Here is a 27,593-nt window from a genome sequence, read left to right on the forward strand (position 1 = left end):
GCCTGATGAATTCCTCTGTGTCCGCTGCGAGACTGATGGGTCCATTTTAGTGGTGGGGCAGAAATTCTCGGCAGAGAACTTCGACTTCATCTGGTTGAAGTGTATAGTGCGACAAGTTGACAATGGACTTCCCTGCGGAGGTGCTGTTTTCTACTGTTGTCGTTGTCTAGTACTTCCCCGGAGCAGAGAAGCTACAACATTTTCTTCGGAGTCTTCAACATGTCATTGATGAAGACAAACATCTCGCCAGGGCCATCCCGACACCCTCACTTCTTGCCTTCAAACAACTGCACAACCTCAAACAGACCATTGTCGCAGCAAACTACCCAGCCTTCAGGAGAACAGTGACCATGACACCACACAACCCTGCCACAGCAAACTCTGCAAGATATGCCGGATCATTGACATGGATGCCATCATTTCATGTGAGAACACCATCCACCAGGTAAAGGCACATACTCTTGCGACTCAGCCAAAGTTGTCTACCTGATACGCTGCAGGAAAGGATGTCCTGAAGCATGGTACATTGGGGAGACCATGCAGATGCTATGACAAAGGATGAATGAACACCTCTCGACAATCACCAGGCAAGACTGTTCCCTTCCTATTGGCGAACACTTCAGTGGTCACGGGCATTCGGCCTCTGATCTTAGGGTAAATGTTCACCAAATTGGCCTTCATGACACACGACAGCGCAGAGTCACTGAGCAGAAACTGATAGCCAAGTTCCATACATGAGGACGGCCTCAACTGGGATCGTGGATTCATGTCACACTATCTGTAACCCCCGTGACTTGCCTGAACTTACAACGTCTCACTAACTGTCCTGTCTGGAGGCTATACACATCTCTTTAACCTATGCTTAATGCTAACTCCACTCACATTGTCTATACCTTTAAGACTTGAATAGCAGTTTAGTTGTAAAGACTCGCATTCCAATCTATTATTATCAGTAAACTGTGTGTGCCTTTATATGCCCTGTTTGTGAGCAGAACTTTCCACTCACCTGACGAAGGAACAGCGTTCCTAAAGCTTGTGGTGTTTACTATCAAATAAACCTGTTGGACTTTAACCTGGCGCTGTGAGACTTCTTACTGTGTTTACCCCAATCCAACGCCAGCATCTCCACATCATGACCTTCCCTGTAGCCAGTGAGGATACAAAGATTTCTCTCAAGGCCCCAGTAATTTCTATCATATGTCTATCCAATGCTCTTAAAGTTGGTGAGTCCACTACTGCTGCAGGCAAGGCATTCCACGCCCTTACTACTCTGAGTAAAGAACCTACCTCTGACATTTGTCCTATAACTCCCACCCCTCAATTTAAAGCTATGCCCCCTTGTGTTAGCCATCACCATCTGAGGAAAAAGGCAATCACTGTCTACCCTATCCAATCCTCTGATCATCTTGTATGCTTCAATTAAGTCACCTCTTAACCTTCTTCTCTCGAACGAAAGCAACCTCAAGTCCCTCAGCCTTTCCTCATAAGACCTTCCCACCATACCAGGCAACATCCTGGTAAATCTCCTCTGCACCCTTTCCAATACTTCCAACATCTTTTCTATAATGCGGTGACCAGAACTGTACGCAACACTCCAAGTGCGGCCGCACCAGAGTTTTGTACAGCTGTAACATGATCTCACGGTTCCGAAACTCAATTCCTCTACCAATAAAAGCTAACACACCGTATGCCTTCTTAACAACCCTATCAACCTGGGTGCCAACTTTCAGGGATCTATGCACATGGACACCGAGATCTCTCTGCTCATCCACACTACCAAGAGTCTTTCCATTAGCCCAATACGCTATCATCCTGTTACTCCTTCCAAAGTGAATCACCTCACACTTTTCTGCATTAAACTCCATTTGCCACCTCTCAGCCCAGCTCTGCAACTTATCTATGTCCCTCTGCAAACTGTAACATCCATCCTCACGGTCCACAACTCCTGTGACTTTAGTGTCTTCCACAAATTTACTAACCCATCCTTCTACACCCTCATCTAGGTCATTTATAAAAATGACAAACAACAGTGGCCCCAAAACAGATGCCTGAGGCACACCACTTGTAACTGAAATCCAGGTTGAATATTTCCCATCAACTACCACCCTCTGTCTTCTTTCAGCTCGCCAATTCCTGATCCAAACCGCTAAATTACCCTCAATCCCATGCAACCGTATTTTCTGCAGTAGCTTACCATGGGGAACCTTATCAAACGCTTTACTGAAATCCATATACACCATATCAACTCTTTTATCCTCATCCACCTCTTTGGTCACCTTCTCAAAGAACTCAATAAGGTTTGTGAGGTACGACCTACCCTTCACAAAACCGTGTTGACTATCCCTAAGCAAATTAATTCTCTCTAGATGATTATAAATCCTATCTCTTATAATCATTTCCAAAACTTTGCCCACCACAGAAGTGAGGCTCATCGGTCTATAATTTCCAGGATGGTTTCTACTCCCCTTCTTGAACAATGGGACAACATTTGCTATCCTCCAGTCTTCTGGCACTATACCTGTAGACAATGATGACATAAAGATCAAAGCCAAAGGCTCTGCAATCTCCTCCCTAGCCTCCCAGAGAATCCTAGGATAAATCCCATCTGGCCCAGGGGACTTATCTATTTTCACACTTTCTAGAATTGTTAACACCTCCTCCTTATGAACCTCAATTCCATCTAGTCCAAAAGCCAAGGAGACCAAAAGCTAAGAGACCAAAACCGTATATAGTACTCCAGGTGTGAACTCACCTACACCATATACAGCTGCAACATAACCTCTCTGTTTTTAAACTCCATCTGTTTAGCAATGAAGAACAAAATTCCATTTGCTTTCTTAATTACCTGCTGCACCTGCAAACCAGCTCCTTGTGATTCCTGCACAAGGACACCAAGGTCCCTCTGCATAGCAGCATGCTGCAAATTTTACTATTTAAATAATAGTCCATTTTGCTGTTATTCCTACCAAAATGGATGACCTCACATTTACCAACATTGTACTCCTCTGGCAGATCCTCGCCCACTCACTTAGGCCATCTATATCCCTTTGCAGACTTTCAGCTTCGTCTGCACACTTTGCTCTGCCACTCATCTTAGTGTCATCAACAAATTTTGATGCAATATACTTGGTCCCCAACTCAAATCATCTATGTAAATTGTAAACAGTTGTGGTCCCAACACTGATCCCTGAGGCACACCACTAGTCACTGATCGCCAACCAGAAAACCACCCATTTCCCCCACTCTTTGCTTTCTGTTAGTTAATCATGCTAATACATTACCCATAACACTGTGCACCTTTATCTTATGCAACAGTCTTTGGTGCAGCACCTTGTCAAATGCCTTCTGAAAATCCAGATACACTGCATCCACAGGTTCCCCATCGTCCACTGTGCATGTAATGTTCTTAAAGAATTCCACCAAATTAATCAAACATGACCTGCCTTTCATGAATCCATGCTGCATCTTATCAATGGGACAATTTATATTCAGATGTCTTGCTATTTCTTCCTTGATGATAGATTCAAGCATTTTCCCTACTACAGAAGTTAAGCTAACCACCTATAGTTACCCGCCTTTTGTCTACCTCCTTTTTTAAACAGTGGTGTCACATTTGCTGTTTTCCAATCTGCAGGAACCACCCCAGAGTATAACGAATTTTGGTAAATTCCCCCTAGTACGCTGGGATGCAATCCATCAGGACCAGGGGACTTGTCTACCTTTAGTCCCATTAGCTTGCCCAACACTACCTCTTTCATGATAATGATAGTTTCTAGGTCCTCATAGCCTTTCTGTCATCAATTTTTGGCATGTTATTTGTGTCTTCCACTGTGAAGACTGACACAAAATACCTGTTCAATGCCTCAGCCATTTTCTTATTTCCATTATTTCTCATCCTCTAAGGACCAATGTTTATTTTAGTCACTCTTTTTCGTTTTATATATTTGTAGAAACTTCTGCTATCTGTTTTTATATTCTGAGCTAGTTTACTCTCATAATCCATCTTACTTTTCTTTATAGCTTTCTTTGTGGCTTTCTATTCACCTTTAAAGATTTCCCAATCCTTTAGTTTCCTACCAAAATTTGTCACTTTGTATGCCTTTTCTTTCAATTTGATACCCTCTTTTATTTCCTTAGATATCCATAGCTGATTATCTCTTTTTCTACAGTCCTTCCTTATCACGGTATATACTTTTGCTGAGCACTGTGAAAGGTAGCTTTGAAAGTCCTCCACTGTTCCTCGATTGTCCCATCATAAAGTTTTTGCTCCTAGTCTATCTTAGCCAACGCCTCCCTCATCCCTTTGTAGTCTCCTTTGTTCAATCACAAGACACTGGTATTGGATTTTACTTTCTCACACTCCACCTGTACTTTAAATTCAATCATACTGTGATCACAAGGATCCCTAACTGTAAGATAAGATCATTAATTTTTCCTGTCTCATTACACAGGACCAGATCTAGGATAGTTTGCTCCCTTGTAGATTCCATTATGTACGGTTCAAGGAAGCTATCGCGGATACATTCTATGAACTCTTCCTCAAGGCTGCCTTGACTGACCTGGTTTGACCAATTAATATATAGATTAAAATCCCCCATGATAATTGCTCTACCATTTTTACATGCATCAGTTATTTCTTTGTTTATTTCTTGCTGCACTGTGATGTTATTATTTGGTGGAATGTAGACTTTGCCTATCAGTGACTTTTTCTCCTTACTTCTTCTAATTTCCACCCAAATGGATTCAATCTTTTTTTCCATAGAACCTATATCGTTTCTCACTACTGCCCTGATGTCATCCTTAAATATCAGAGCTATATCAACTTCCTTACCTTCCAGTCAGTCCCTCCAAACAGTCTGATACCCTTGGATATGTAACTCTCAGTCATTACCATGCAACTATGTCTCTGTAATGGCCACCAAATCATACTCATTTGCAATGATTTGTGCCATCAACTCATTACCTTGTTTCAAATGCTACAGGCATTCAGATAAAGTGTCCTTATGCCAGTTATTGTACCTTCTTTTTGAATTCTAACACTTCTATTAATAACATCTCTTGAGTTCTCCTTTTTACCATTTTTCCTGATTTTTGATGTAGTTGGAACCTTCTCTCACATTTTGTCCTTGCTCCCTCCTTCTCAGACTCCTTACATAGGTTCCCATCAGCTTGGCATATTAGTTTAAACCCTCACCAACTGCTTAATCAAACACTCCATCTAGAACATCAGTCCCAGTCCTGCCCAGGTGTCCAATTTGTACAGGTTCCACCTCCCCCAGAATTAGTCCAATGCCCCAGGAATCTGAAATCCTCCCCCGACACCATCTCTTCAGCTACGTATCTATCTGATATATCCTGTCATTTCTACTCTGACCAGCACATGGCACCGGTAGTAATCCTGAGATCACTACCTTTGAGGTCCGATTTCTTATTCACGGTGGAATAGTGGTTAGTCCTGCTGCCTCACAGTGCTAGAGACCCGGGTTTGATTCCCACCTTGGGTTACTGTCTCTGCGGAGCGCACATTCTCCCCGTGTCAGTGTGGATTTCATCCGGGTGTTCTGGTTTCCTCCCTCAGTCTAAAAGATGTGCTGGTTAGGTGCATTGGCCATGCAAAAAAAAAATACTCCCTCAGTGTACCTGAAGAGGTGCTGGAGTGTGGCAATGAGGGGATTTTCACAATAACTTCACTGCAGTGTTAATGTAATTCTACTTGTGACATTAATAAATAAATTTAAACTTAAAAAAAACTTAAAAGGAAATACATACAACTTGGATGCCCTAGCCTAATCTCATTGGGTACTGTGACCCTACTCTGTCATCCCATTGGCTGAGAGCCAGAGAACGCTCCAGAAGGGCTTGTAGTAAGGGATAAAGGCAGACACCTTAAGGTATACCACGCCAGAGACTCGGCCAGTGTATTACAAACTGTAATAATGGAAGAGGGTGTGCGAGATCCATCTTTGGACCTAGAAAACCCTAAGTTCACCAGTCAACGTGAGCTCAGTGAATTGAATCTAACACCGAGTCAACGTCACCAGAAACGGGCAGTATATATGTGTTTTTCAGGCAATTGGCCAGGTTTTGGGGGACACAGTTAACTTAATTTGTTGTGTAAGAGTTGTTTCTTTAACTTTCAAGCATTTTAATAAAGCTAAGTTCAAACCACAGTCCTTTGGCTGTCTCATAAAGTACTCTTCTAAAATAAGGGCATCTGGATAAATGTGTTTTGAATAATAAACTGGGCGAAGTGCCTTTATGAAATATTCACAGGCAACAATAGGAACAGGAGTAGGGCATTCAGCCCACTGAGCCTGCTTCATTATTTAATGAGATCATGGCTGATCTGTGGCCTAACTCCACATAGCTGCCTTTGGTCTATTTCCCTTAATTCTTTGCTTAACAAAAATTTATCTATCTCAGATTTAAAGATAACAACTGATCTACTATCAATTACCTATTTTTTCAAAAAGATCCATCCAGATTCAAAAGATTAACTCTGTTTCTCTCTCCACAGACTCTGCCAGAGCTGCTTGCTTTTCCAAGCTTTTCTGTAGTTATTTCAGATTTTCAGCATCTGCAGTATTTTGGTTTACTGAAGAGTTGATAAATAGTCTTGTTGTTAAAGATCCTCTTGGAAAGAGTGATCACAGCATACTAGAATTTCAGATTCAGATTGAGCGAGAGAAGACAGAGAATCATACTAAAGTTTTAGAGTTGGGCAGAGATGATTATACAGGCCTGAGGAAAGAGTTGGCCCAAATAAATTGGGCACAAATAATTGAGGAAAGGACAGTTGAGGAACAATGGCGGATGCTCAGGGAAATACTGAATACCTCTCAATTAAAGTATATTTCTGAGAAGAAGGGGAATTGTAAAAGGAAGAAACACATTCCATGCTGACACAAGGAATTCAAAGAGGATATAAAGGCAAAAGCTAGGGTATACCAAACTACAAAAGCTAACGGCAAGCGGGAGGATCGGGAGAACTTTAAGGTTCAACAAAATCTACTAAAATCAAAACACCTAATATGAACTATGAAAGGAAACTAGCAGAAAACATAAACACAGATACCAAAAGCTACTACAACTATATAAAGAGGAAAAGAATAGCTAAAATAAATGTTGGCCCTTTAGAGAACAATATTGGTGAGGTATTAATGGGATACACAGATGGCTAAGGCACCAAACCAATATTTTGCCTCTGTTTTCCTGGTAGGGAATAATGAACATTTTCCAAAAACTGTAGATAATGCAGAGGAACTTGGTGTTGAATAAGCTAATGAGATTAAAGGCAGATAAACCTCTGGGACCTGATGGCCTGCACCCTAGGGTATTAAAGGAGGTGGCAGCAGAGATAGTAGATGCATTGGTTGTGATATTTCAAAATTTCTTGGATTCTGGTAAGGTGCAGGTGGATTGGAAACATGCTAATGTGAAGCCCCTGTTCAAAAAGGCAAAAAGTAAGAAACAATAGGTCAGTTAGCTTGACATCTGTGGTGGGTAAGTTGCTGGAATCAATCATTAAGGAGGAGATGAATGAGCATTTGGAAAGCCAAAGATCAATCCACCATTGACAATATGGTTTATGAAAGGAGAGTATTAAATTAAAAGCTGATGCATTCAGAGCGGCTAAAAATAGTGGGCGTTTAGAAGATTGAGAAAGATTTAAAAAACAAAGAATGACTAAGAAGGTGAGAACGAAAGGAAAGATACAGTATGAAGCTAAACTAGCTCTAAATATAAAAAATGACAGTAAAAGTTTTTACAAATATATAAAGAAGAAGAGACTGGCTACAGTGAATGTTGGGCCCTTGGAGGATGAGGAGGGGGGGGTGGATTTAGCGGTGGGCGATGAGGAAATGGCTGAGGCTTTAAATAAGTTTTTTGTGTCGGTCTTCATGGAGGAGGACACAAATAGTTTGCCGGATATTAAAGATAGAAGGATGGTAGGAGATGAGGTCCTTAATGCAATTACTGTCACTAGAGAGGTACTACTTGATAGACTAATGGGACTGAAGGTAGACAAGTCCCCGGGACCGGATGGAACGCATCCCAGGGTTCTGAAAGAAATGGCAGAGGTGATAGCTGATGCCTTAGTAATTATTTATCAAAATTCGCTGGACTCCGGGGAAGTGCCGGAATATTGGAAAATGGCTAATGTTACGCTGCTGTTTACAAAAGGCAGGGAATTATAGGCTGGTTAGTTTAACGTCTGTAGTTGGAAAAATGCAAGAATCCGTTATCAAAGAAGAAATAGCGAGGCACCTAGGAAAGAATGGTTTGATCAAGCAGACGCAGCACGGATTCATTAAGGGGAACTTGTGTTTAACGAATTTATTGGCTTTCTATGAGGATGTGACCAGTGCGGTAGACAGAGGGGAACCAGTGGATGTGGTGTTTTTGGATTTCCAAAAGGCGGTCGATAAGGTGCCTCACAAAAGGTTGCTGCAAAAGATTAGGGTGCACGGAATTGGTGGTAAGGTGTTATCGTGGATTGATTGTCTAATAGGAAGCAGAGAGTTGGAATCAATGGGTGCTATTCTGGTTGGCAGTTGGTGACTAGTGGAGTCCTGCAGGGATCGGTGCTGGGGCCTCAACTGTTTACCATTTACATAGATGATCTGGAGGAGGGGGCTGAGTGTAGGGTGATGAAATTTGCTGATGACACGAAGATGAGTGGAAAAGCAAATTGCATGGAGGGTGCGGAAAGTCTGCAGAGAGGTCTGGATAGGCTGAGTGAGTGGGCGAGGACCCGGCAGATGGAGTATAATGTTAGCAAATGTGAGGTTATCCACTTTGGTAGAAATAATAGTAGGAGAGATTATTATTTAAAAGGCGAAAAGCTGCAGCATGCTACGGTGCAGAGGGAGCTGGGGGTCCTTGTGCAAGAATCTCAAAAACCCAGTCTGCAGGTGCAGCAGGTGATCAAGAAGGCGAATGGAATGTTGGCCTTTATAGCGAGGGGGATAGAATATAAAAGCAGGGAGGTCTTGCTGCAACTGTACAGGGTACTGGTGAGGCCGCAGCTGGAGTACTGTGTGCAGTTTTGGTCGCCGTACTTGCGGAAGGATACACTGGCCTTGGAGGGAGTGCAGAGGAGGTTCACTAGGCTGATACTGGAGATGAGGGGGGTAGCCTATGAAGAGAGATTGAATAGACTGGGTCTGTACTCGTTGGAGTTTAGAAGGCTGAGGGGGGATCTTATAGAGACATATAAGATAATGAAGGGGATAGATAGGGTAGAGGTGGAGAGATTCTTCCCGCTTAGAAAGGATAGCAGGACTAGAGGGCACAGCCTCAAAATAAGGGGGGTGCAGTTTAGGTCAGAGTTGAGGAGGAACTTCTTCACTCAAAGGGTGGTGAATCTCTGGAATTCTCTGCCCGTTGAAGTGGTGGAGGCTACCTCGCTGAATATATTTAAGTCACGGGTAGATAGGTTTTTGATAGATAAGGGAATTAAGGGTTATGGGGAGAAAGCGGGAAAGAGGAACTGATCCACTTCAGATCAGCCATGATCTTATTCAATGGCGGGACAGGTTCGAAGAGCTAGATGGCCTACTCCTGCTTCTATTTCTTATGTTCTTATAAAATGTAAGTGATGCTTGACAAACTTGCTTGAGTTCTTTGAGGGCATAACCAGCAGGATAGATAGTGGCGAACTTATGGATGTGATATAACTGGACTTCCAGAAGGAGTTTGACAAGGTGCCACATTAAAAAAAGACTGATCCAGAAGGTGTGATCACAGGGGATTGGTGATAAGAGTACCAGGATGGACTGAAGATTGGCTAACTGAAAGAAAGCAGAGGATTGGAAAAAATGGGTCCTTCTCTGGCTGGCAAAATGTAACTCGTGGAGTGCTGCAGGGGTCAGTTCTTGGGCCTCAATTGTTTACAATCTATATAAATGATCTGCAAGCATAACAGAGTGTAACGTAGCAAAATTTAGAGATATACTAAAATAGAGAGGAAAGCAGACAGTGGATAGGATATAAAGATTTTACAGAAGAACATAGATAGACTAGGAGAATGAGCCAAGATTTTGCGGACAGTATTTAATTTGGTAAGTGTGAAGCTATCCATTTTGGCAGAAAAAATAGAAAGGCAAATTATTACCTAAATGGAAAGCAGATTCAAAATGTGTCTGGGCAGAAGGATCTGGGTGTCTATGTTGATGAATTGCAGAAAATTGGTATGTAGGTTCAGCATGTAATAAAAAAGGCAAACGGGATGTTGGCATTTATTACAAAGGGACTGGAGTATAAGAGTAGCGTAGTGTTGTCGCAATTCTATAGGGTATTGGTGAGACCACATCTGGAGCACTGCGTCCAGTTTTTTTCCTGTGTCTCCTTATTTGAGAAAGGACGTAGGACGTAGGGGCATTGGAAGCAGTTCAGAGGAGGCTCACCAGATTGATTCTGGGGATGAAATGGTTCATAGAACATAGAATCCCTACAGTGCAGAAGGAGGCCTTTTGGCCCATCAAGTCTGCACCAACCATAAAACCACCCAGGCCCTATCCTGTAACCCCACATATTTAAACTGCTAATCCCCCTGACACTAGGGTCAATTTAGCATGGCCAGTCAACCTAACCCACATATCTTTGGACTGTGGGAGGAAACCAGTGCAACAATTTGGATTTATACTCCCTGGAGGTTGAAATGAGTGGGATCCGATTAAGGTATATAAAATTTTAAAAGGAATTGATAAAGTAAATGTAAGCCAAATGTTTCCTCTTATGGGGCAATCTAGAACAAGAGGTTACAGCTATAGGTTGAGAGGCAGTAGATTTAACAGAGATGAGAAGGAACTACTTATTGCAGAGGGTGGTGAATTTGTTGAACTCACTGCCCCATAGCAGGGTGGAGTCTAGTTGTTGAATGGTTTCAAGGAGGAGATAGTTATATTTCTAAGTTAAAAAAAGGGATAAGGGGATATGGGGAACAGCAGGGAGTTAGATTTGAGACTAGGGAGAGATCAGCCATGATCTGATTGAAGGGCTAAATTTGCCTACGTCTGCTCCTAGTTCCTATGTTCCTAATAGCCTATTCCCTCGTTGATTACAGAATATGTTGCTCTACAAATGCGTCTCAAAAACATTCCATGAACTTGTCCTAAGAACATAAGAACATAAGAAATAGGAGCAGGAGTAGGCCATCTAGCCCTTCGAGCCTGCCCCGCCATTCAATAAGATCATGGCTGATCTGTCGTGGCTCAGTTCCACATTCCCGCCCTCTCCCCATAACCCTTAATCCCCTCTCTTATCAAAAACCCATCAACCCGCGTCTTAAAAATATTTAGCACAGTTGTCCTGATTAATACTCCAGCATAGACAAGAGATAAAGAGAAAATGCTCGCCAATCTATCACTAATCTTCTTTCCGGTGACATCACACTTTGATTTTCTTTAGGGTGCTTTGAACCCACAGACTCACTCCTACCGCTCTTCAAACTTTCACTTTTGTATCTAGTTTCCCCTATGTCTGGAGTACGATTTGTGCCTTCAAGAACTGCTAGAGTCATGGAGGTTTACAGCATGGAAACAGGCCCTTTGGCCCAACTTGTTCATGCCGCCCCTTTTTTTAACCACTAAGCATAAATAAGAACATAAGAACATAAGAAATAGGAGCAGGAGTAGGCCATCTAGTCCCTCGAGCCTGCCCCGCCATTCAATAAGATCATGGCTGATCTGAAGTGCATCAGTTCCACTTTCTGGCTTCCTCCCCATAACCCTTAATTCCCTTGTCTGTCAAAAACCTACTTACCCATGACTTAAATATATTTAGCGAGGTAGCCTCCACCACTTCAACGGGCAGAGAATTCCAGAGATTCGCCACCCTTTGAGTGAAGAAGTTCCTCCTCAACTCTGATCTAAACTGCCCCCCCACTTATCTTGAGGCTGTGCCCTCTAGTCCTGCTATCCTTTCTAACTAAGCTAGTCCCAATTGCCTGTGTTTGGCCCATATCCCGCTACACCCGTCTTACCCATGTAATGTCTAAATGCTTTTTAAAAGACAAAATTGTACCCGCTTCTATTACTACCTCTGCAGCTTGTTCCAGACACTCACCACCCTCTGTGTGAAAAATTGCCCCTCTGGACCCTTTTGTATCTCTCCCCTCTAACCTTAAACTTCTGCCCTCTAGTTTTAGACTTCCCTAACTTTGGGATAAGATATTGACTATCTAGCTGATCTATGCCCCTCATTACTTTATGGGCCTCTATAAGGTCACCCCTAAGCCATCTACCTTCCAGAGAAAAAAGTCCCAGTCTATCCAGCCTCTCCTCATAACTCAAACCATCAAGTTCGGTAGCATCCTAGTAAATCTTTTCTGTACTCTTTCTAGTTTAATAATATGCTATCTATAATAGGGTGACCAAAGTATTCCAAGTGTGGCCTTACCAATGTCTTGTACAACTTCAACAAGATATCCCAACTCCTGTATTCATTGTTCTGACCAATCAAGCGTGCTGAATGCCTTCTTCACCACTCTGTCCACCTGTGACTCCACTTTCAAGGAGCTATGAACATGTACCCCTAGATCTCTTTTTCTATAACTCTCCCTAACGCCCAACCGTTAACTGAGTAAGTGCTGCCCTGGTTCGGTCTACCAAAATGCATTACCTTGCATTTATCTAAATTAAGCTCCATCTGCCATACATCATCTCACTGGCCCAATTGATCAAGATCCCATTGCAATCCTGGATGTACTAGAGGTACATGGACCAAATACCCAACTTCACAATCAGCCTCTAACACACTCCAGTCTCTTCTCCCTGTGATCCTTACTGTAGGCACACGACATCCCTTAGATATCATTGTGGCAGTTTCTTTTCTCATTCCAAGCACCTTAAATGTGGGAACTCTTACTGGGCAATCCATTTATTCCAGTAAATATACAAGGGGCAAAAAATATATTTGGCCAAGATTCATGGCAGCTTAATTGCTGGCTGATTTGTTTTAAGAAATGGTCCAGAAATGTTGAATGAATCATCCAAATATACTTTACTGCTGAGAATGGCCATTGATATCCTGAAAATTCAAAGTGGATTATAACCATTGTAGTAATAAAGATACTGTTGTGCACCACGTGCATCATTTGCAAACTCCCACCTGCCTCAGATGAGGTATTCTGACAGTTCTCCATTTGTCCATTGGAAAAAGGGCAACATGTAAAAATCTTACGCTAATGGTCCTTCACTCTTTTTCTATACACAGTAAACAGGACAAACTGGACAATCAGCTTCTTTGTATTTTGATACAAAATTATTGAATGGCTTGAGAATGGGGGGCTGTTTAAAATTCAGCAATGGAGGACCAAGGGATTGATCAAGAAGGGGAAAATGGAGTACTGAAGTAAGCTAGCAAGGAACATAGAAACAGACTATAGAAGCTTCTATCAATATGAAAAGAGAAAAAGATTGACAAAAACAAATGTAGGGCCCTTACAGTCAGAAACGGGGAATTCATAACGGGGAATAAAGAAATGGCTGAGGAATTATATCTCTACTTTGCTTCAATCTCCATAAAGGAAGAATGAATAATGTGCCAGAAGCGCTAAGGGGAACAAATTTTAGTGAGGAGCTGAAGGAAATCAGTATTAGTAGAGAAATGGTTTTGGGGAAATTAAGGAAATCATGCTTGATGAATCTATTGGAATTTGATGTCACTAGCAGTGTTAACCAAGAACGAGTAGCTCTGATTTAGTTAGACTTTCAGAAGGCTTTTGACAAGGTCTCACATAACAGACTACTATGTAACGTTAAAGCACATGGGATTGGAGATAATGTCTTGAGGTGGATAGAAAGTTGGTTAGCAGATGGGTAGCAAAGAGATGGCAGAAGTGGGTCCTTTTTTGATTGGCAGTCAGTGATTAGTGGGGTTCCACAGGGATCTGTGCTCGGACCGCAACTGTTTACGTTATATATTAATGATTTGGAAAAGGGAAACTGAATATATTATCTTCAAATTTGCAGATGATACAAAGCTGGGTGGGAAGGTGAGCTGTGACGAGGATGCAACAAAGCTTCAGCATGAGTTGGACAGGCTGACTGTGTGGGCATCTGCATAACAAACGCAGTATAATGTGGACAAATGTGAGGTTGTTCACATTGATAGCAATAGAAGACAGATTATTACTTGAATGGGTGTAAATTGAAAGAGGTGGATATGCAACGAGACCTTGGAGTTCTTATGTATCAGTTGCTGAAAGTAGGCACGCAGGTACAGCAGGCTGTAAAGAGGTCAACTGGGTATGTTGGCCTTCATTGCGAGAGGATTTGAGTACAGGGATAGGGATGTTTACTGCAATTGTATAGGGCATTGGTGAGGCCATACCTGGAGTATTGTGTGCAGTTTTGGTGTCCTTATCTGAGGGTGTCCTTGCTATAGAGGGAGTACAGCAAAGGTCTACAAGGCTGATTCCTGGGATAGCAGTTTTGTCATAAGAGGAAAATCTATGTCGGTTAAGATTATATTCACTGGAATTTAGAAGAGTGAGAAAGGATCTCATAGAAACTTATAAAATTCTATATAGACAGGTTAGACAGGTTAGATTCAGAAAGAATGTTCCCAATGGTCCAGAACTAGGGATCATAGTTTGAGGATAAGGGATAAATCTTTTAGAACTGAGGTGAGGAGAAATTTCTTCACCCAGAGAGTGATGAATGTATGGAATTCACTACCACTGAATGTAGTTGAGGTTAAAATGTTGTTTGATTTAAAGAAATTAGATATAGCTCTTGGAGCTAAAGAGATCAAGGGATATGGGACTTGGGGATCAGAATACTGAATTTGATGATCAGCCATGATCAAAATGAATAGTGGAGCAGGCTCAAAGGCCTGAATGGTCTACTCCTGCTTCTAGTTTCTATTTTTCTATGAACATAAGTATTTGTATACCTGAGCAGACTGATTCGTGAGGCCTGTTCCCTCCAGGTCCACCACTTCCAGGGTCCGACTAGAAGCAACAGCAACGGCCAACATTCCAGCAACATGATCACCTGCAGAAGGAAGAGCAGAAACTGGATACAACCAAGGAATGAAATACAATTGTTTGGATTTTACAGCCAGCAGTGAAGTGATGAGTTTCAGTGATGTCTTGATGGAAAGCTGCCTACAAAGATCTACCAAATCTCTTGGCCCAGTTTGAACCTGTCACTAGCAAAGGAAGTTTGCAGATATTCTGCAACAGTGGTGCCAGCATGTAGGTGAGCAGCCATTCAGCACATGGCAAAGTGGTTAGCACTGCTGCCTCACAGTGCCAGGGACCCGGGTTCAGTTCTGGCTTTGGGCGGCTGTCTGTGCGGAGTTTGCACATTTTCACCATGTCTGGGGTAAATGTGCAGGGTTGGGGGGGGGGTGATCCTGGATAAGATGCTTTTTGGAGAGTTGGTGCAGGCTTGACAGACTAAATGGCCACCTTCTGCATGGTAGAGATTCTATGATCTAGTAAATTCAATAGCATTGATGCATTCTCACAAACAAACGAGGAAGTAAAATGCACTGAATTTTTCACTTTTCATTAACATTCTCCAGAGAATGCAGTAAATGATTGCGACACACATGGGATTAAGGTAGAAACTGAAATAAAGAACAAAGAACAAAAACAGCCCGGGAAACAGGCCGTTCGGCCCAACGAGCCCGTGCCACCATTTTAACATTACCAGTCCCCCCTCCACCCATGACACTTATCTATGCTTATGGAATTCCACATTGAGGGAAACTAATTTAGAGACAACTTATTACCTCCAATCAGCCTAATAGCACATCTTTGGGGTGTGGGAGGAAACCGGAGCACCCGGAGAAAACCCATGCAAGCACAGGGAGAATGTGCAAACTCCCACAGACACTGGCCCAAATCCATGTGTCTGCACAGCAAACAGTGATAGTCACTGAGCTGTCGTGTTGCCCAGCAGCTGGTCCAGTTTAAGCGTACACTAACGACATGAAGCACTAGGCTACTCTCGGACATCCAAGAGCAGCCCTTGTACGACCCATCGCATGTATGCCCCTCGTTGGACAACAAGGCGGACCGACTTAAAACCTGTGAATTAAAAGAGAAAAACATTAGTATCATTCCACATCCTTATACATTACCTTCAACAAACTTTAAAAAATTAATTTACTTTAACAATAAGTGATTTTTAAAATCATAATGGAGAAATTTGACATTGCACAAATATCTAACAAGTTGTTCAGTGAGGTTGTTCGGCAATACTTTGAAGTTAGTATTTGTTAAAGACCTGTTGTACTTGATGTAGCAAAGGATTTTCAAAGGGTTTTACAGCAAGACTAATAGTTTTAAAGTGAAACTTCTTTTCAATTCAGTCAACTCCACTGCAATCTGGAAACTTCAAAAGTGTACCCTATGAGGAAGCATAGGATCAGTGAAGCAAGTTCTAGATTTCCTGTATAAATTAAGAAGTTGCGAGCAATTTCAGAGGAATAGTAACAGCAAAAACTGATAGGTTAACCATCATTGCTACTATAAAGACTGGACCAAAGTAGTTGAAACCCAATCTTAGTGAGCTATTTATTAATTTCTGAATTTATGGTTCAGTAAATATCAGATATCAATGATATATTAATAAACATCAGTGTAGTTAGGAAAAGTGAGAATTAAATATGGATAGTTTATATGGAGGGAGGCATAGGAGGGGAATGAGTCCCCTCACAAAATGTGTGAAAATGGAGCAGGAGTGCAGAATGGAATTATCACATAGGAGGAGTTGCTTTTTAGATTTTGGACAGGCCATGAAGGGATAGGGGTTGGCCTAGACAGAAAGACTGCAGTTAATTTGCATATCATAAGATGCCACAGTCGGTGATGTGATGTTGAAAAATTCATCTGCTTTTTGAGATGCTGCTTGGGGAATAAATATTAGTCAGGACACCAGGGATTTCTTTGTTGTTTTTCTTCAAAGCAGTACCTTTGAATTTACCTGGTGGCACGGTTGTTAGCACTGCTGCCTCACAGCATCAGCACAGGACCCAAGTTCAATTCTGGCCTCAGATGACTGTGGAGTTTGCACATTCTCCCTGTGTTGGTTTCCTCTGGGTGGTCTGGTTTCCTCCCACAGAGTGAAGATGTTAGGTTGATTGGCCATGCTAAATTGCCCCTTAGTATCAGGGTGATTATAAGGGGTGAATATGAGGGGTTATGGGAATAAGATTTGGGTGGGATTGTAGTTGGTACAGACTTGATGGCCGAATGGTCTTCTTCTGCATTGCAGGGACTCTGTGATTCTATGGGATTCTATGATCTTTCACATCCACCTGCAAGGGCAAACCTTATACGAACAAATGAACAAGGAACAGGAATAAGCCATTCAGCCAGGATGTTTCCCTGCTGCAACGCCAGGTTGTGGAGCATGCAACAGACACCACAATACAGGAGACTGTCAGTGGGCTGTAATAGAAAGCCCCACTCGAGTGGTCCAGGCTGCAGACCCACATTTTCAGGGACCCAATGGAGTGCTGGATGACGGACCAGGTGATAGTTGGACTTCATAGTAGTGGGTCTCTGCCTCAGTCTCTGCCTCCGCACCAGTGTCATCAGGCATAACACATGTGGTAGCTTTCGTCCCCTATGAGCCATCCCTGCAGCCTGGAATGGTCCTTGAAGAGCCCAGGATGTCCAAGCTACGCAATATGAAGCTATGGTGCATACTCCTTAGGGCCGCACATACATTTGCATGATGTTCACCCGGTGGTTACACACTATCTGAACTTTAAGGGAATGAAACCCCTTCCTATTAATGAAGGAAATTCCTTGATCGTATGGGACTTGAAAAGCAAGTGTGTGCCATCTATAGAACCCTGCAGACGGAGTATCCTGGTGATGGCAGCGAAGCCTGCAGCCCAGGCTTCCGTGGGACCGTCCCATGTCAAAGTGGATGTAATTGCTTTCCTGAGCATATAATCTGTCACCTCATGGATACACTTGTGTGCAGAGGACTGGGAAATGTCACAGAGATCTCCACTGGAGGCCTGGAAGGAAGTTGAGGATCGCTGTAACTTTCACCATCAAGGGGAGTGGGTGCCCTGACCCACAAACTGCTAAGTTCATGAGGATGCTGTCTGCAGCGGCACATTGTGTCCAGCAACCCACTGAAAGATATGGGGGTTTTGTACACCTTCAGTGTCCATCTCCACCGTCCTCTGAGCCCACTTGGGTTTGGATGACCACATCCTGACTCCTGACCAGTTAAGCGTGCCAAGGTTTGATTGGGGTGACAGCTGCCAAACCTAGTTCTTATTCCTATTAGTAGGGCCCTGGGATAAAATGTCAGCAGAAAGCACAGACCTCTCCAGCAGGCAAACGGCAGGGTAACCCCAACAACATTAGTTGGACTGGGACTCAACCACATATGTCACCCCTCAAGGGTCATTCATTGGCCGGGGGAATACACAAAACACAAGCCACAAGCCAGTTGCAACCTGCAACCTGAACGCTCCCAGACTGGAATGAACCCCACTTCCCTCCAAACCCTGGCACCCATGCAAGCCCCACCCTCCATCCCATTCCCTCACCATGGCAGCGGCTGACAGTCCCACTATACCCTAGGGATTGGCGCTCAGTGGTACCCACCACCTTGCTCTCTCTTGCTACTGCTGTGCCTGAACTACACTTTAATAGAGTAGTAGTGATTCATGTTGGTGTGACATCACGTCAGAGATGTGGAAAGCATTGAAGTGGGTAACCAATTATGTGCTGAACTCGCTAGTTATATTGAAATCCAGTCAAATACATATTAATAAGCTTTGTGCCCAGTTTTTGCGCAAAGCGGTTCACGCCATTATAAAGGAGCTGGGAAGATAGCAAACTGTTTTGTCCCAGGCACGAATTGGGTTTTTAGCTTTACACATTATTTCCCTGGCTTGCCATGCCAGTCAGGTGGTAAGATCGCTCTGCTGTGCCCACCTGACCAGTCCATTGAGATCTGCCTGCCAAACTTCTATTCACTGCAGCGGGATAGGAAAATCCAGCCCATTAATGTAGCAAGGGCCCCAGTGCTGAGCTCTGTGTAACCACAGACTTTCAGTCACAAAAACGTCTCTCTATCATTACCCTCTGCTTCCTGCCTCTCAGCTCATTTTGGATCCAGTGTCCCACTTTCCCTTGGGCTTCAATTTCATGAGAAACCCCATCAAAAGCTATTCTAAAGTTCATAATTGTTCATCCATCGTCATCGATGAGGACTTCAACACCATTAATCATTTTGAGGCTGGTTGCGGTGTGTCCGGAGATGATCAGGCCAATTCGGCACGGAATGTCCTGGCACATATTGGACAGACCTGTGTAGACACTGTAGTTGTTGTGCTGGTGGCTCTGGACTTGCGCAACTCGCGCTTAAGTTGTGCTTCAGCAATACACCTTGCTTCGTGAGCTTGACAGCCTTTGTGGATGAGGCAGCGCCAGGTAGGGCGGTTTTGTGCCAGCGTTTCCCAGGTGGTCGTGTCAATGTCAAGCGACTTCAGGGAGGCTTTGAGTGTGTCTTTGAAAGGTTTCTTCTGCCCTCCATGCGAGTGTTGTCCAGCAGAGAGTTCCCCAAAAAGGAGCTGCTTGGGTATGCGCTCGTCTGACATACGGATGACATGACCTGCCCAGCGGGTCTGTGCTCTCATCAGCAGTGTGTGGACTGATGGTAGACTTGCTCTAGAGAGAACTTCAGTGTCTGGTACTTTGTCTTGCCATCGGATGCGTAATATTCTGCGAAGACAAGTCATGTGGAAATGATTGAGCTGTCTTGCATGCCTTCGATACACAGTCCACAGGAGGGTAGTGAGTACCACGGTGCTGCAGACCTTCAGTTTTGTTGCTGGGCCGATTCCTCAACATTCCCATACAGTGGAGTGCAGTCTTCCAAAAGTAGAACTTGCCTTTTCTATTCTGCAGTTAACTTCTGCGTCAATAGTCACTGCTTGGGAGACGATGCTGCGGGGGTGCATCCAGGAGGTCTTGTTACAGGTAGGCAGACGGAAGGTTGTGTTGGTGATGAGGAGGTCGTGTGCTGTACAGGTCTTCAGTGAGAGTAGGCCATTACTGTTACACTTGCCCACTCCATGCCTCCCAATGATTCCCTGCTGGATTGCAGAGTTACACCCTACTCGCATTGAAATCGCCAAGCAAGATCAGCTTGTCGGTACTGCTTACTGCTGATAGTAGGGTGTCTAGTTCTTTGTAGAACTTGTCTTTCATCTCATCTGGGTTGTTCATTGTGAGGGCATAGGAGCTGATCAGGGTGGTTTGACTTCTGTTCTGTAGCGGAAGCTGTAATGTCATAAACCGTTCATTAGGGCAAGATTAGAGCCAGTCAGAGATAGTAGTGGGAAGTTGTGCGTGGAGCCTGAAGAGATAGGACAGGCACTAAATGAATATTTTTCGTCAGTATTCATGCAGGAAAAAGTCAATGTGGTCGAGGAGCATACTGAGATACGGGCTTTTAGATTAGACGGGATTGAGGTACATAAGGAGGAGGTGTTGGCAATTCTTGAGAGTATGAAAATAGATAAGTCCCCTGGGCCCGATGGGATTTATCCTAGGATTCTCTGGGAGGCTAGGGAGGAGATTGCAGAGCCTTTGGCTTTGATCTTCATGTCGTCATTGGCTACAGGTATAGTGCCGGAAGACTGGAGGATAGCAAATGTTGTCCCTCTGTTCAAGAAGGGGAGTAGAGACCATCCTGGGAATTATAGACCGGTGAGCCTTACTTCTGTTGTGGGCAAAGTTTTGGAAAGAGTTATAAGGGATAGGATTTATAATCATCTAGAGAGAATTAATTTGATTAGGGATAGTCAACACGGTTTTGTGAAGGGTAGATTGTGCTTCACAAACCTTATCAAGTTTTTTGAAAAGGTGACCAAAGAGGTGGATAAGGGTAAGGCAGTTGACGTGGTGTATATGGATTTTAGCAAAGCGTTTGATAAGGTTCCCCATGGTAGGCTACTGCAGAAAATGCAGATGGGATTGAGGGTGATTTAGCAGTTTGGAACAGGCATTGGCTAGCTGATAGAAGACAGAGGGTGGTGGTTGATGGGAAATATTTAACCTGGAGTTCAGTTACAAGTGGTGTACCTCAGGGATCTGTTTTGGGGCCACTGCTGTTTGTCATTTTTATAAATGACCTAGATGAGAGTGTAGAAGGACGGATTAGTAAATTTGCTGACGACACCAAAGTCGGAGGAGTTGTAGACAGTGAGGATGGATGTTACAGTTTGCAGAGGGACATAGATAAGCTGCAGAGCTGGGCTGAGGGGTGGCAAATGGAGTTTAATGCGGAAAAGTGTGAGGTGATTTACTTTGGTAAGAATAACAGGAGTACAGAATATAGGGCTAATGGAAGGACTCTTGGTAGTGTCGACGAGCAGCGAGATCTCGGTGTACATGTGCATAGATCCCTGTAGGTTGGCACCCAGGGTGATAAGGCTGTTAAGAAGGCGTACGGTGCGTTAGCTTTTATTGGTAGAGGGATTGAATTTCAGAGCCGTGAGATCGTGTTGCAACTGTACAAAACTCTGGTGCGGCCGCACTTGGAGTATTGCGTACAGTTCTGGTCGCCACATTATAAAGATGTGGAGGCGTTGGAAAGGGTGCAGAGGAGGTTAACCAGGATGTTGCCTGGTATGGTGGGAAGGTCTTATGAGGAAAGGCTGAGGGACTTGAGGTTATTTTCGTTAGAAAGAAGAAGGTTAAGAGGTGACTTAATTGAGGCATACAAGATGATCAGAGGGTTAGATAGGGTGGATAGTGAGAGCCTTTTTCCTCGGATGGTGATGGCTAACACGAGGGGACATAGCTTTAAATTAAGGGGTGGTAATTATAGGACGGATGTCAGAAGTAGGTTCTTTACTCAGAGGGTAGTAAGGGCGTGGAATGCCCTGCCTGCAGCAGTTGTGGACTTGCCAACTTTAAGGGCGTTCAAATAGTCAATGGATAGGCATATGGATAAAATTGGAATAGTTTAGGTTAGAGGGTCATTAGATTGGTTCCACTGGTCGGCGCAACACCGAGGGCCGAAGGGCCTGTACTGCACTGTAATGTTCTATGTTTTATTCACACCCTTGGGTAGACGATCAAATTTCTGAACAAAGTGACTCCTGATGGCGAATCCAACTCCAGCATCATGACGCTCATTGCTGCTGTGACCGCTCCAGAAAAAAGTATATCCACCTCCAGTTTCAGTCAACTGACCTACGTTGGCAAGACGAGTTTCGCTCAGGGTTGCAATGTCAATGTTGTATCTTGCAAGCTCTCTGGCAACTAAGGCTGTTCTTCTCTCTGGTCTGTCTGCTGTACGGTTGTCCAAAAGCATGCGCTTGTTCCAAGTGCCAATGATGAGTGGTGTCACCTTGTGTTTTATTTTGTGTGTTCGACCGCAAGATGGGATCCATGCCAGCCACGGTAAACTGGCCAGTGTGTAGTGAAGCAGGCAATGTTTAGGGCACCTTTTCTAGCCCCTTCCTCATTCTACAGAGGTGAGCAGTGCGTTCCTGAAGAGGATTGCTCAGTTGCCTAGGTAGACACCGACTTCCACTGCTGCTTCGGTCAGCGGAAAACGACCATTATACCTGAGCCGCCTGCGTGCAGGTCCGTGACTACAGCTTCCAGTGCATCCACACCTGCTGCTTCATCGCTCACCCATTGCCACAGGACTTCAAGGGTTGAACAGGACACTGATGATGATGATGATGATGTCGAAACTAGCGTTTGATTTGGATTAAAGTGAGGGAGGGTTGCGCAGTGTCAGCCTCACTCTCTCATTTAGATCCAGTGGCAAGACAAGAGTCAAGACGGCTGGAGGTGGAACTAGGCGCAGTGGATGACCAGGCCGTCTTCTGTGTCTTGTCCTGCTCTTCGCATTCCACGACGCTTGCAGAGACCGCCTCCTTGATCATTGGACCTTCCATTGGTCTCTTCTGCTCAATCCTCCGGAACCTGTCTTCACAAGCTGGGATAGACATCTCCCTATCTCACCAAGGGTTGAGGCCCATTGGCTACCCTCACCTGGTTTAGCCGTCTTGTCGAAGCCGTTGCACGGGGTGTGGCTGCTGTCGCATGCAGGTATGGGGAGCCACAGGTGACAGCTGAGTGCCAGGTGGGGACAGAGGATGGACAAACCGCCCTGAAAGGACATGACATGTTCCCCCACCAAAGGTATTACCCCTCCCTGACACCCCATACACGCCTAAAGTTCATCCAGACCAATCAAATGCATTGCCCTTATCAACACGCCAGGTTACCACCTCAAAATATTTGATTATGTTTGTTAAACACAGGCTTCCCTTAACAAATCCATGCTGACTATCCCAGTTGTTTGTAGATGATTCCCCACTATCAAAGTTAAGTTGACTGTCCTTTAGTTGCTGGGTTCACCCTTACCCCTCTTTTTGAACAAGGGTTTAACATTTGCAACTCTCTGGTCCACTGACAACTTTTGAATCTATTGAAGACTGAAAAATTATAGCCAATGTTTCTGCAATTTCCACTTTGCTTCCCTCAGTATCTGAGTGTAGACATATCAGGTGCAATTTTCCCAACAAAATTATCATAAAGGCTGCTGATATACTGGGAGACAACTTCCAACACCCCCCCCCCACCAATTCATTGGTGTCATGTCGGCATGTTCTCCCCCCCACATTGTCATGGATCACCAGCATTGGGGCATCAGGTCCCTTCTGAAGGGACCCCTGGTGGACTCCCAAAATGACCCCATTCCAAACCTAACCCTGCACAGCCCCAGGCATAACTACCCCATGCATGGATACCCATGCATAGCTTTCTGTGCATAGGCACCCCATAATAGCCTTCTCAGGCATAGCCCTCCATGCATAGGCACTTGGTGCATAGGCATCCCGTCACAGACCCTTATGCATTGGCACCAATACATAGGCACCCCATCGTTGCCCTCCCACCTCCAGTGATGAATCGCGCTGGCATGACATTCATCGAAGAGATGGAAACCACCCGGGAGGGGAAAGCAGCTATGCCCAACTCCCTAATGACATGGAAATCCAGGCAATCTGACGCTAATGTGCCTTGCACCTCTTCTGGGTATAATGCTATTCTCATTGGTAAAAAGAAACTGGCAAGATAGCAATCTGCTTCATGCCAAGTACAAATCAAATTTTTGGCCTCACATTATTTTCCCAGCTCGCCATGCTGATCAGAGGTGGTGAGATGGTAGGATCATGCCCCACATCTGGTCCTGGCACCTTCTCAACTTTAAGTACAAATAACTATGGTCCGTTAGGCAGCTCTCTCCTTTGAAGCGGAGAGCTGAATGGTAGTGATGTAACCTGAGGATCACCATACGTCAGATGAGGGGCAAGGTTGAGAAGATTGACTTTCATGAATAATTTCAGCTGGTATGGAAATTTAACCCATTGCTCTGGTGTCACTCTGAATCACAAACCAGCCGTCCAGCCAACTGAACTAACTGTAATGTCCTAACTATGTTGTAGGTGTAAATGGAAAAAAATTGCTTTGCACACGTAAATCCAAACAATACACGATAGGTTTTATTGAAGAGTGGGTCTTTTTTCTGCATCACGTACAAAACTGAGAGTAAAGCAGCAGCCTAAGCACACACCCAAAATACATCATCATCATTTGATATGATCAGCTGTTAAAGTAACATGCACCCTTTTCTGAAATATATAACATCTCTTCCTCTTTACTTCTGTCATCATAGCAACAAATAACTATGATGGTATACATGGGATCAATAGTACTTCAGACACGGGGCTATGCAATATTTAAGAAGCAGCTTCACAGATATACGAATAGGCAGGGAATAGAGCAATCTGGACTGCGTAGAGGCAAAAGGCCTTCAGTTTAGGAAAGTGTCATGTAAAAGTGTCATGCAAAAGGCCTTTAGTTAGGAAAGTGCATTAGCACCGGATGGGATGTACCCCAGGTTACTGTGGGGGGCAAGGAAAGAGATTGCAGAGCCTCTGGCGATGATCTTTGCATCATCGATGGAGATGGGAGAGGTTCTGAAGGATTGCGGATGTGGTTCCTCTATTCAAGAAAGGGAATAGAGATAGCCCAGGAAATTATTGACTGGTGAGTCTAACCTCAGTGGTTGGTAAGTTGATGGAAAAGATCCTGAGAGACAGGATTTATGAACATTTAGAGAAGTATAGTATGATCAAAAGTAGTCAACATGGCTTTGTCAAAGGCAGATTGAGCCTTACAAGCCTGGTTCAGCTTTTTGAAAATATGACTAAACACACCGACGAAGGAAAGTAATGGATGTGGTTTATATGGACTTCAGCAAGGTGTTCGATAAGGTCCCCCATACAAGACTTATTGAGGAAGTGAGGGGGCATGGGATCCAAGAGGACGTTGCTTTGTGGATCCAGTACTGGCTTGCCCACGGAAGGCATAGAGTGGTTGTAGATGGGTCTTTTTCTGCATGGAGGTCGGTCACCAGTGGAGTGCCCCAGGGATCTGTTCTGAGACCCTTGCTCTTTGTGATTTTTATAAATGACTTGGATGAGGAAGCGGAGGGATGGGTTGGTAAGTTTGCCGATGACACGAAGGTTGGAGGTGTTGTAGATAGTTTGGAGAGATGTCAGAAGTTGCAGCATAATATAGATAGGATGCAAGACTGGGCGGAGAAGTGTTGGATAAATGTGTAGTGGTACATTTTGGAGGTCGAATGGGATGAAGGAATATAATATTAAGGGTAAGACTCTTAGCAGTGTGGACGATCAGAAGGATCTTGGAGTCTGAGTTCATAGGACTCTCAATTCGGCTTCGCAGGGAGAGGATGTGGTTAAGAAGGCCCATGGTGTACTGGCCTTTATCAATCGAGGAACTGAGTTTAGGAGTCGGGAGATAATGCTGAGCTTTATAGGACCCTGGTCAGACCCCCCTTGGAGTACTGTGCTCAGTTCTGGTCACCTCATTACAGGAAGGATGTGGAAGCCATTGAAAGGGTACAGAGGAGATTTACAAGGATGATGCCTGAATTGGGTGGCATGCCTTATGAGGAGAGGTTGAGAGAGCTCGGTCTTTTCTCCTTGGAAAGACGAAGGATGAGAAGTGACCTGATAGAGGTGTATAAGATGTCGAGAGGTATTGATCGGGTGGATTCTCAGAGGCTTTTTCCCAGGGCTGAAATGGCTGCCACAAGAGGACACAGGTTTAATGTGCTGGGGAGTAGGTACAGAGGAGATATCAGGGGTAAGTTTTTCACTCAGAGGGTGGTGGGTGAGTGGAATTGGCTGCCGTCGGTGGTGGTGGAGACAGATTTGATAGGGTCTTTTAAGAGACTTGTGGATGAGTACATGGGACTTAATAGGATTGAGGGTTACATGTAAGCCTAGTAGGTAGAGATATGATTGGCTCAACTTGTGGGTTGAAGGGACTGTTTGTGCTGTAATTTTTCTATGATTCTATCCTTCCTGTAATTAGGTGACGAAAACTGCACACAATACGCTAAATTCGGCCTCACCAATGTCTTATACAACTTCACCATAACATTCCAACTCTTAGACCCAATACTTTGATTTATAAAGACCAATGTTCCAAAAGCACTCTTTACGACCCTATATACCTGTGATGCCACTTTTAGGGAATTATGTATCCGTATTCCCAGATTCCTCTGTTCTACAGCATTCTTCAGTGTCCTACCATTTACCATGCATGTTCTACTTTGGTTTGTCCTTCCAAAGTGCAATACCTCACACTTGTCTGCATTAAACTCCATGTGCCATTTTTCAGCCCATTTTTCTAGCTGGTCCAAATACCTCTGCAAGCTTCGAAAACTTTCCTCACTGTCCACTACACCTCCAATCTTTGCATCATCAGCAAATTTGCTGATCCAATTTACCACATTATCATCCAGATCATTGATATAGATGACAAACAAAATTGGACCCAGCACTGATCCCTGTGGCACACCACTAGTTACAGGCCTCCACTCAATTAATTACCTCACTTGCTCACAAATCTGAGAGATCAGATATCTACATTCAATGATGGAACATTCTTAATCCAGTGGTAGAGAATTCCAAAGATTCACTACTTTCTGCGTGAAGAGATTTAAGGACGGCTCACTAGTTAGCCCTGCAGTCTCCCAGTGCCAGGGACCCAGGTTCCATTCTGGCCTTGAGTGTCAATGTGAGTTTGCATGTTCACTCTGTGTCTGTGTGGGTTTCCTCTGGGTGGTCGGGTTTCCTCCCGCAGTCCCAAGATATCCAAGTTAGTGGGATTAGTGGTGTAAATGCATGGTGTTAAGGAAATGAGGTGGGGGTGGGCCTGGGTAAGATGCTGTGTCAGAGAGTTTGTGTAGACTTGATGGGCCGTATGTCTTCCTTCTGCCCTGTAGGGGTTCTGTGATTTCTCAATCTCAGCCCTAAGCAGGCTACCCCTTTTCTTGGTCTTCATATTCTAGATTCCTTACCCAGGGAAAATAACAGCTCTGTCACTGCCCTGTCAGAGTATGGTACACTATCTTTTTCGTCCCATTGGAAAGTTCATGGCAGACACTGATGGCTACAGTGAAGAAAACTGGTCAAAAATAAGATTCATTTCTTGAAATTAATAATCTGTTAGATTGTATGCAGCATAAGCAGTCGGT

General features: G+C 44.0%; 1 protein-coding gene across 2 annotated transcripts in view; it reads right to left on the bottom strand.

The window, feature by feature from the left end:
• Window positions 1-27,593, bottom strand: part of lrrc73 (leucine rich repeat containing 73) — a 146,945-nt gene that overhangs the window by 23,902 nt on the left and 95,450 nt on the right. For both annotated transcript variants that reach the window (XM_080193098.1, XM_080193097.1), the window contains exon 4: window positions 14,902-15,002. In XM_080193098.1, the coding sequence (XP_080049224.1) occupies window positions 14,902-15,002 (101 nt within the window). The remainder of the gene's footprint in view (window positions 1-14,901; window positions 15,003-27,593) is intronic.

This window comes from Carcharhinus amblyrhynchos, chromosome 7, assembly GCF_965287045.1.
Source record: "Carcharhinus amblyrhynchos chromosome 7, sCarAmb.v2.hapA, whole genome shotgun sequence".
Classification (NCBI taxonomy): Eukaryota; Metazoa; Chordata; class Chondrichthyes; order Carcharhiniformes; family Carcharhinidae; genus Carcharhinus; species Carcharhinus amblyrhynchos.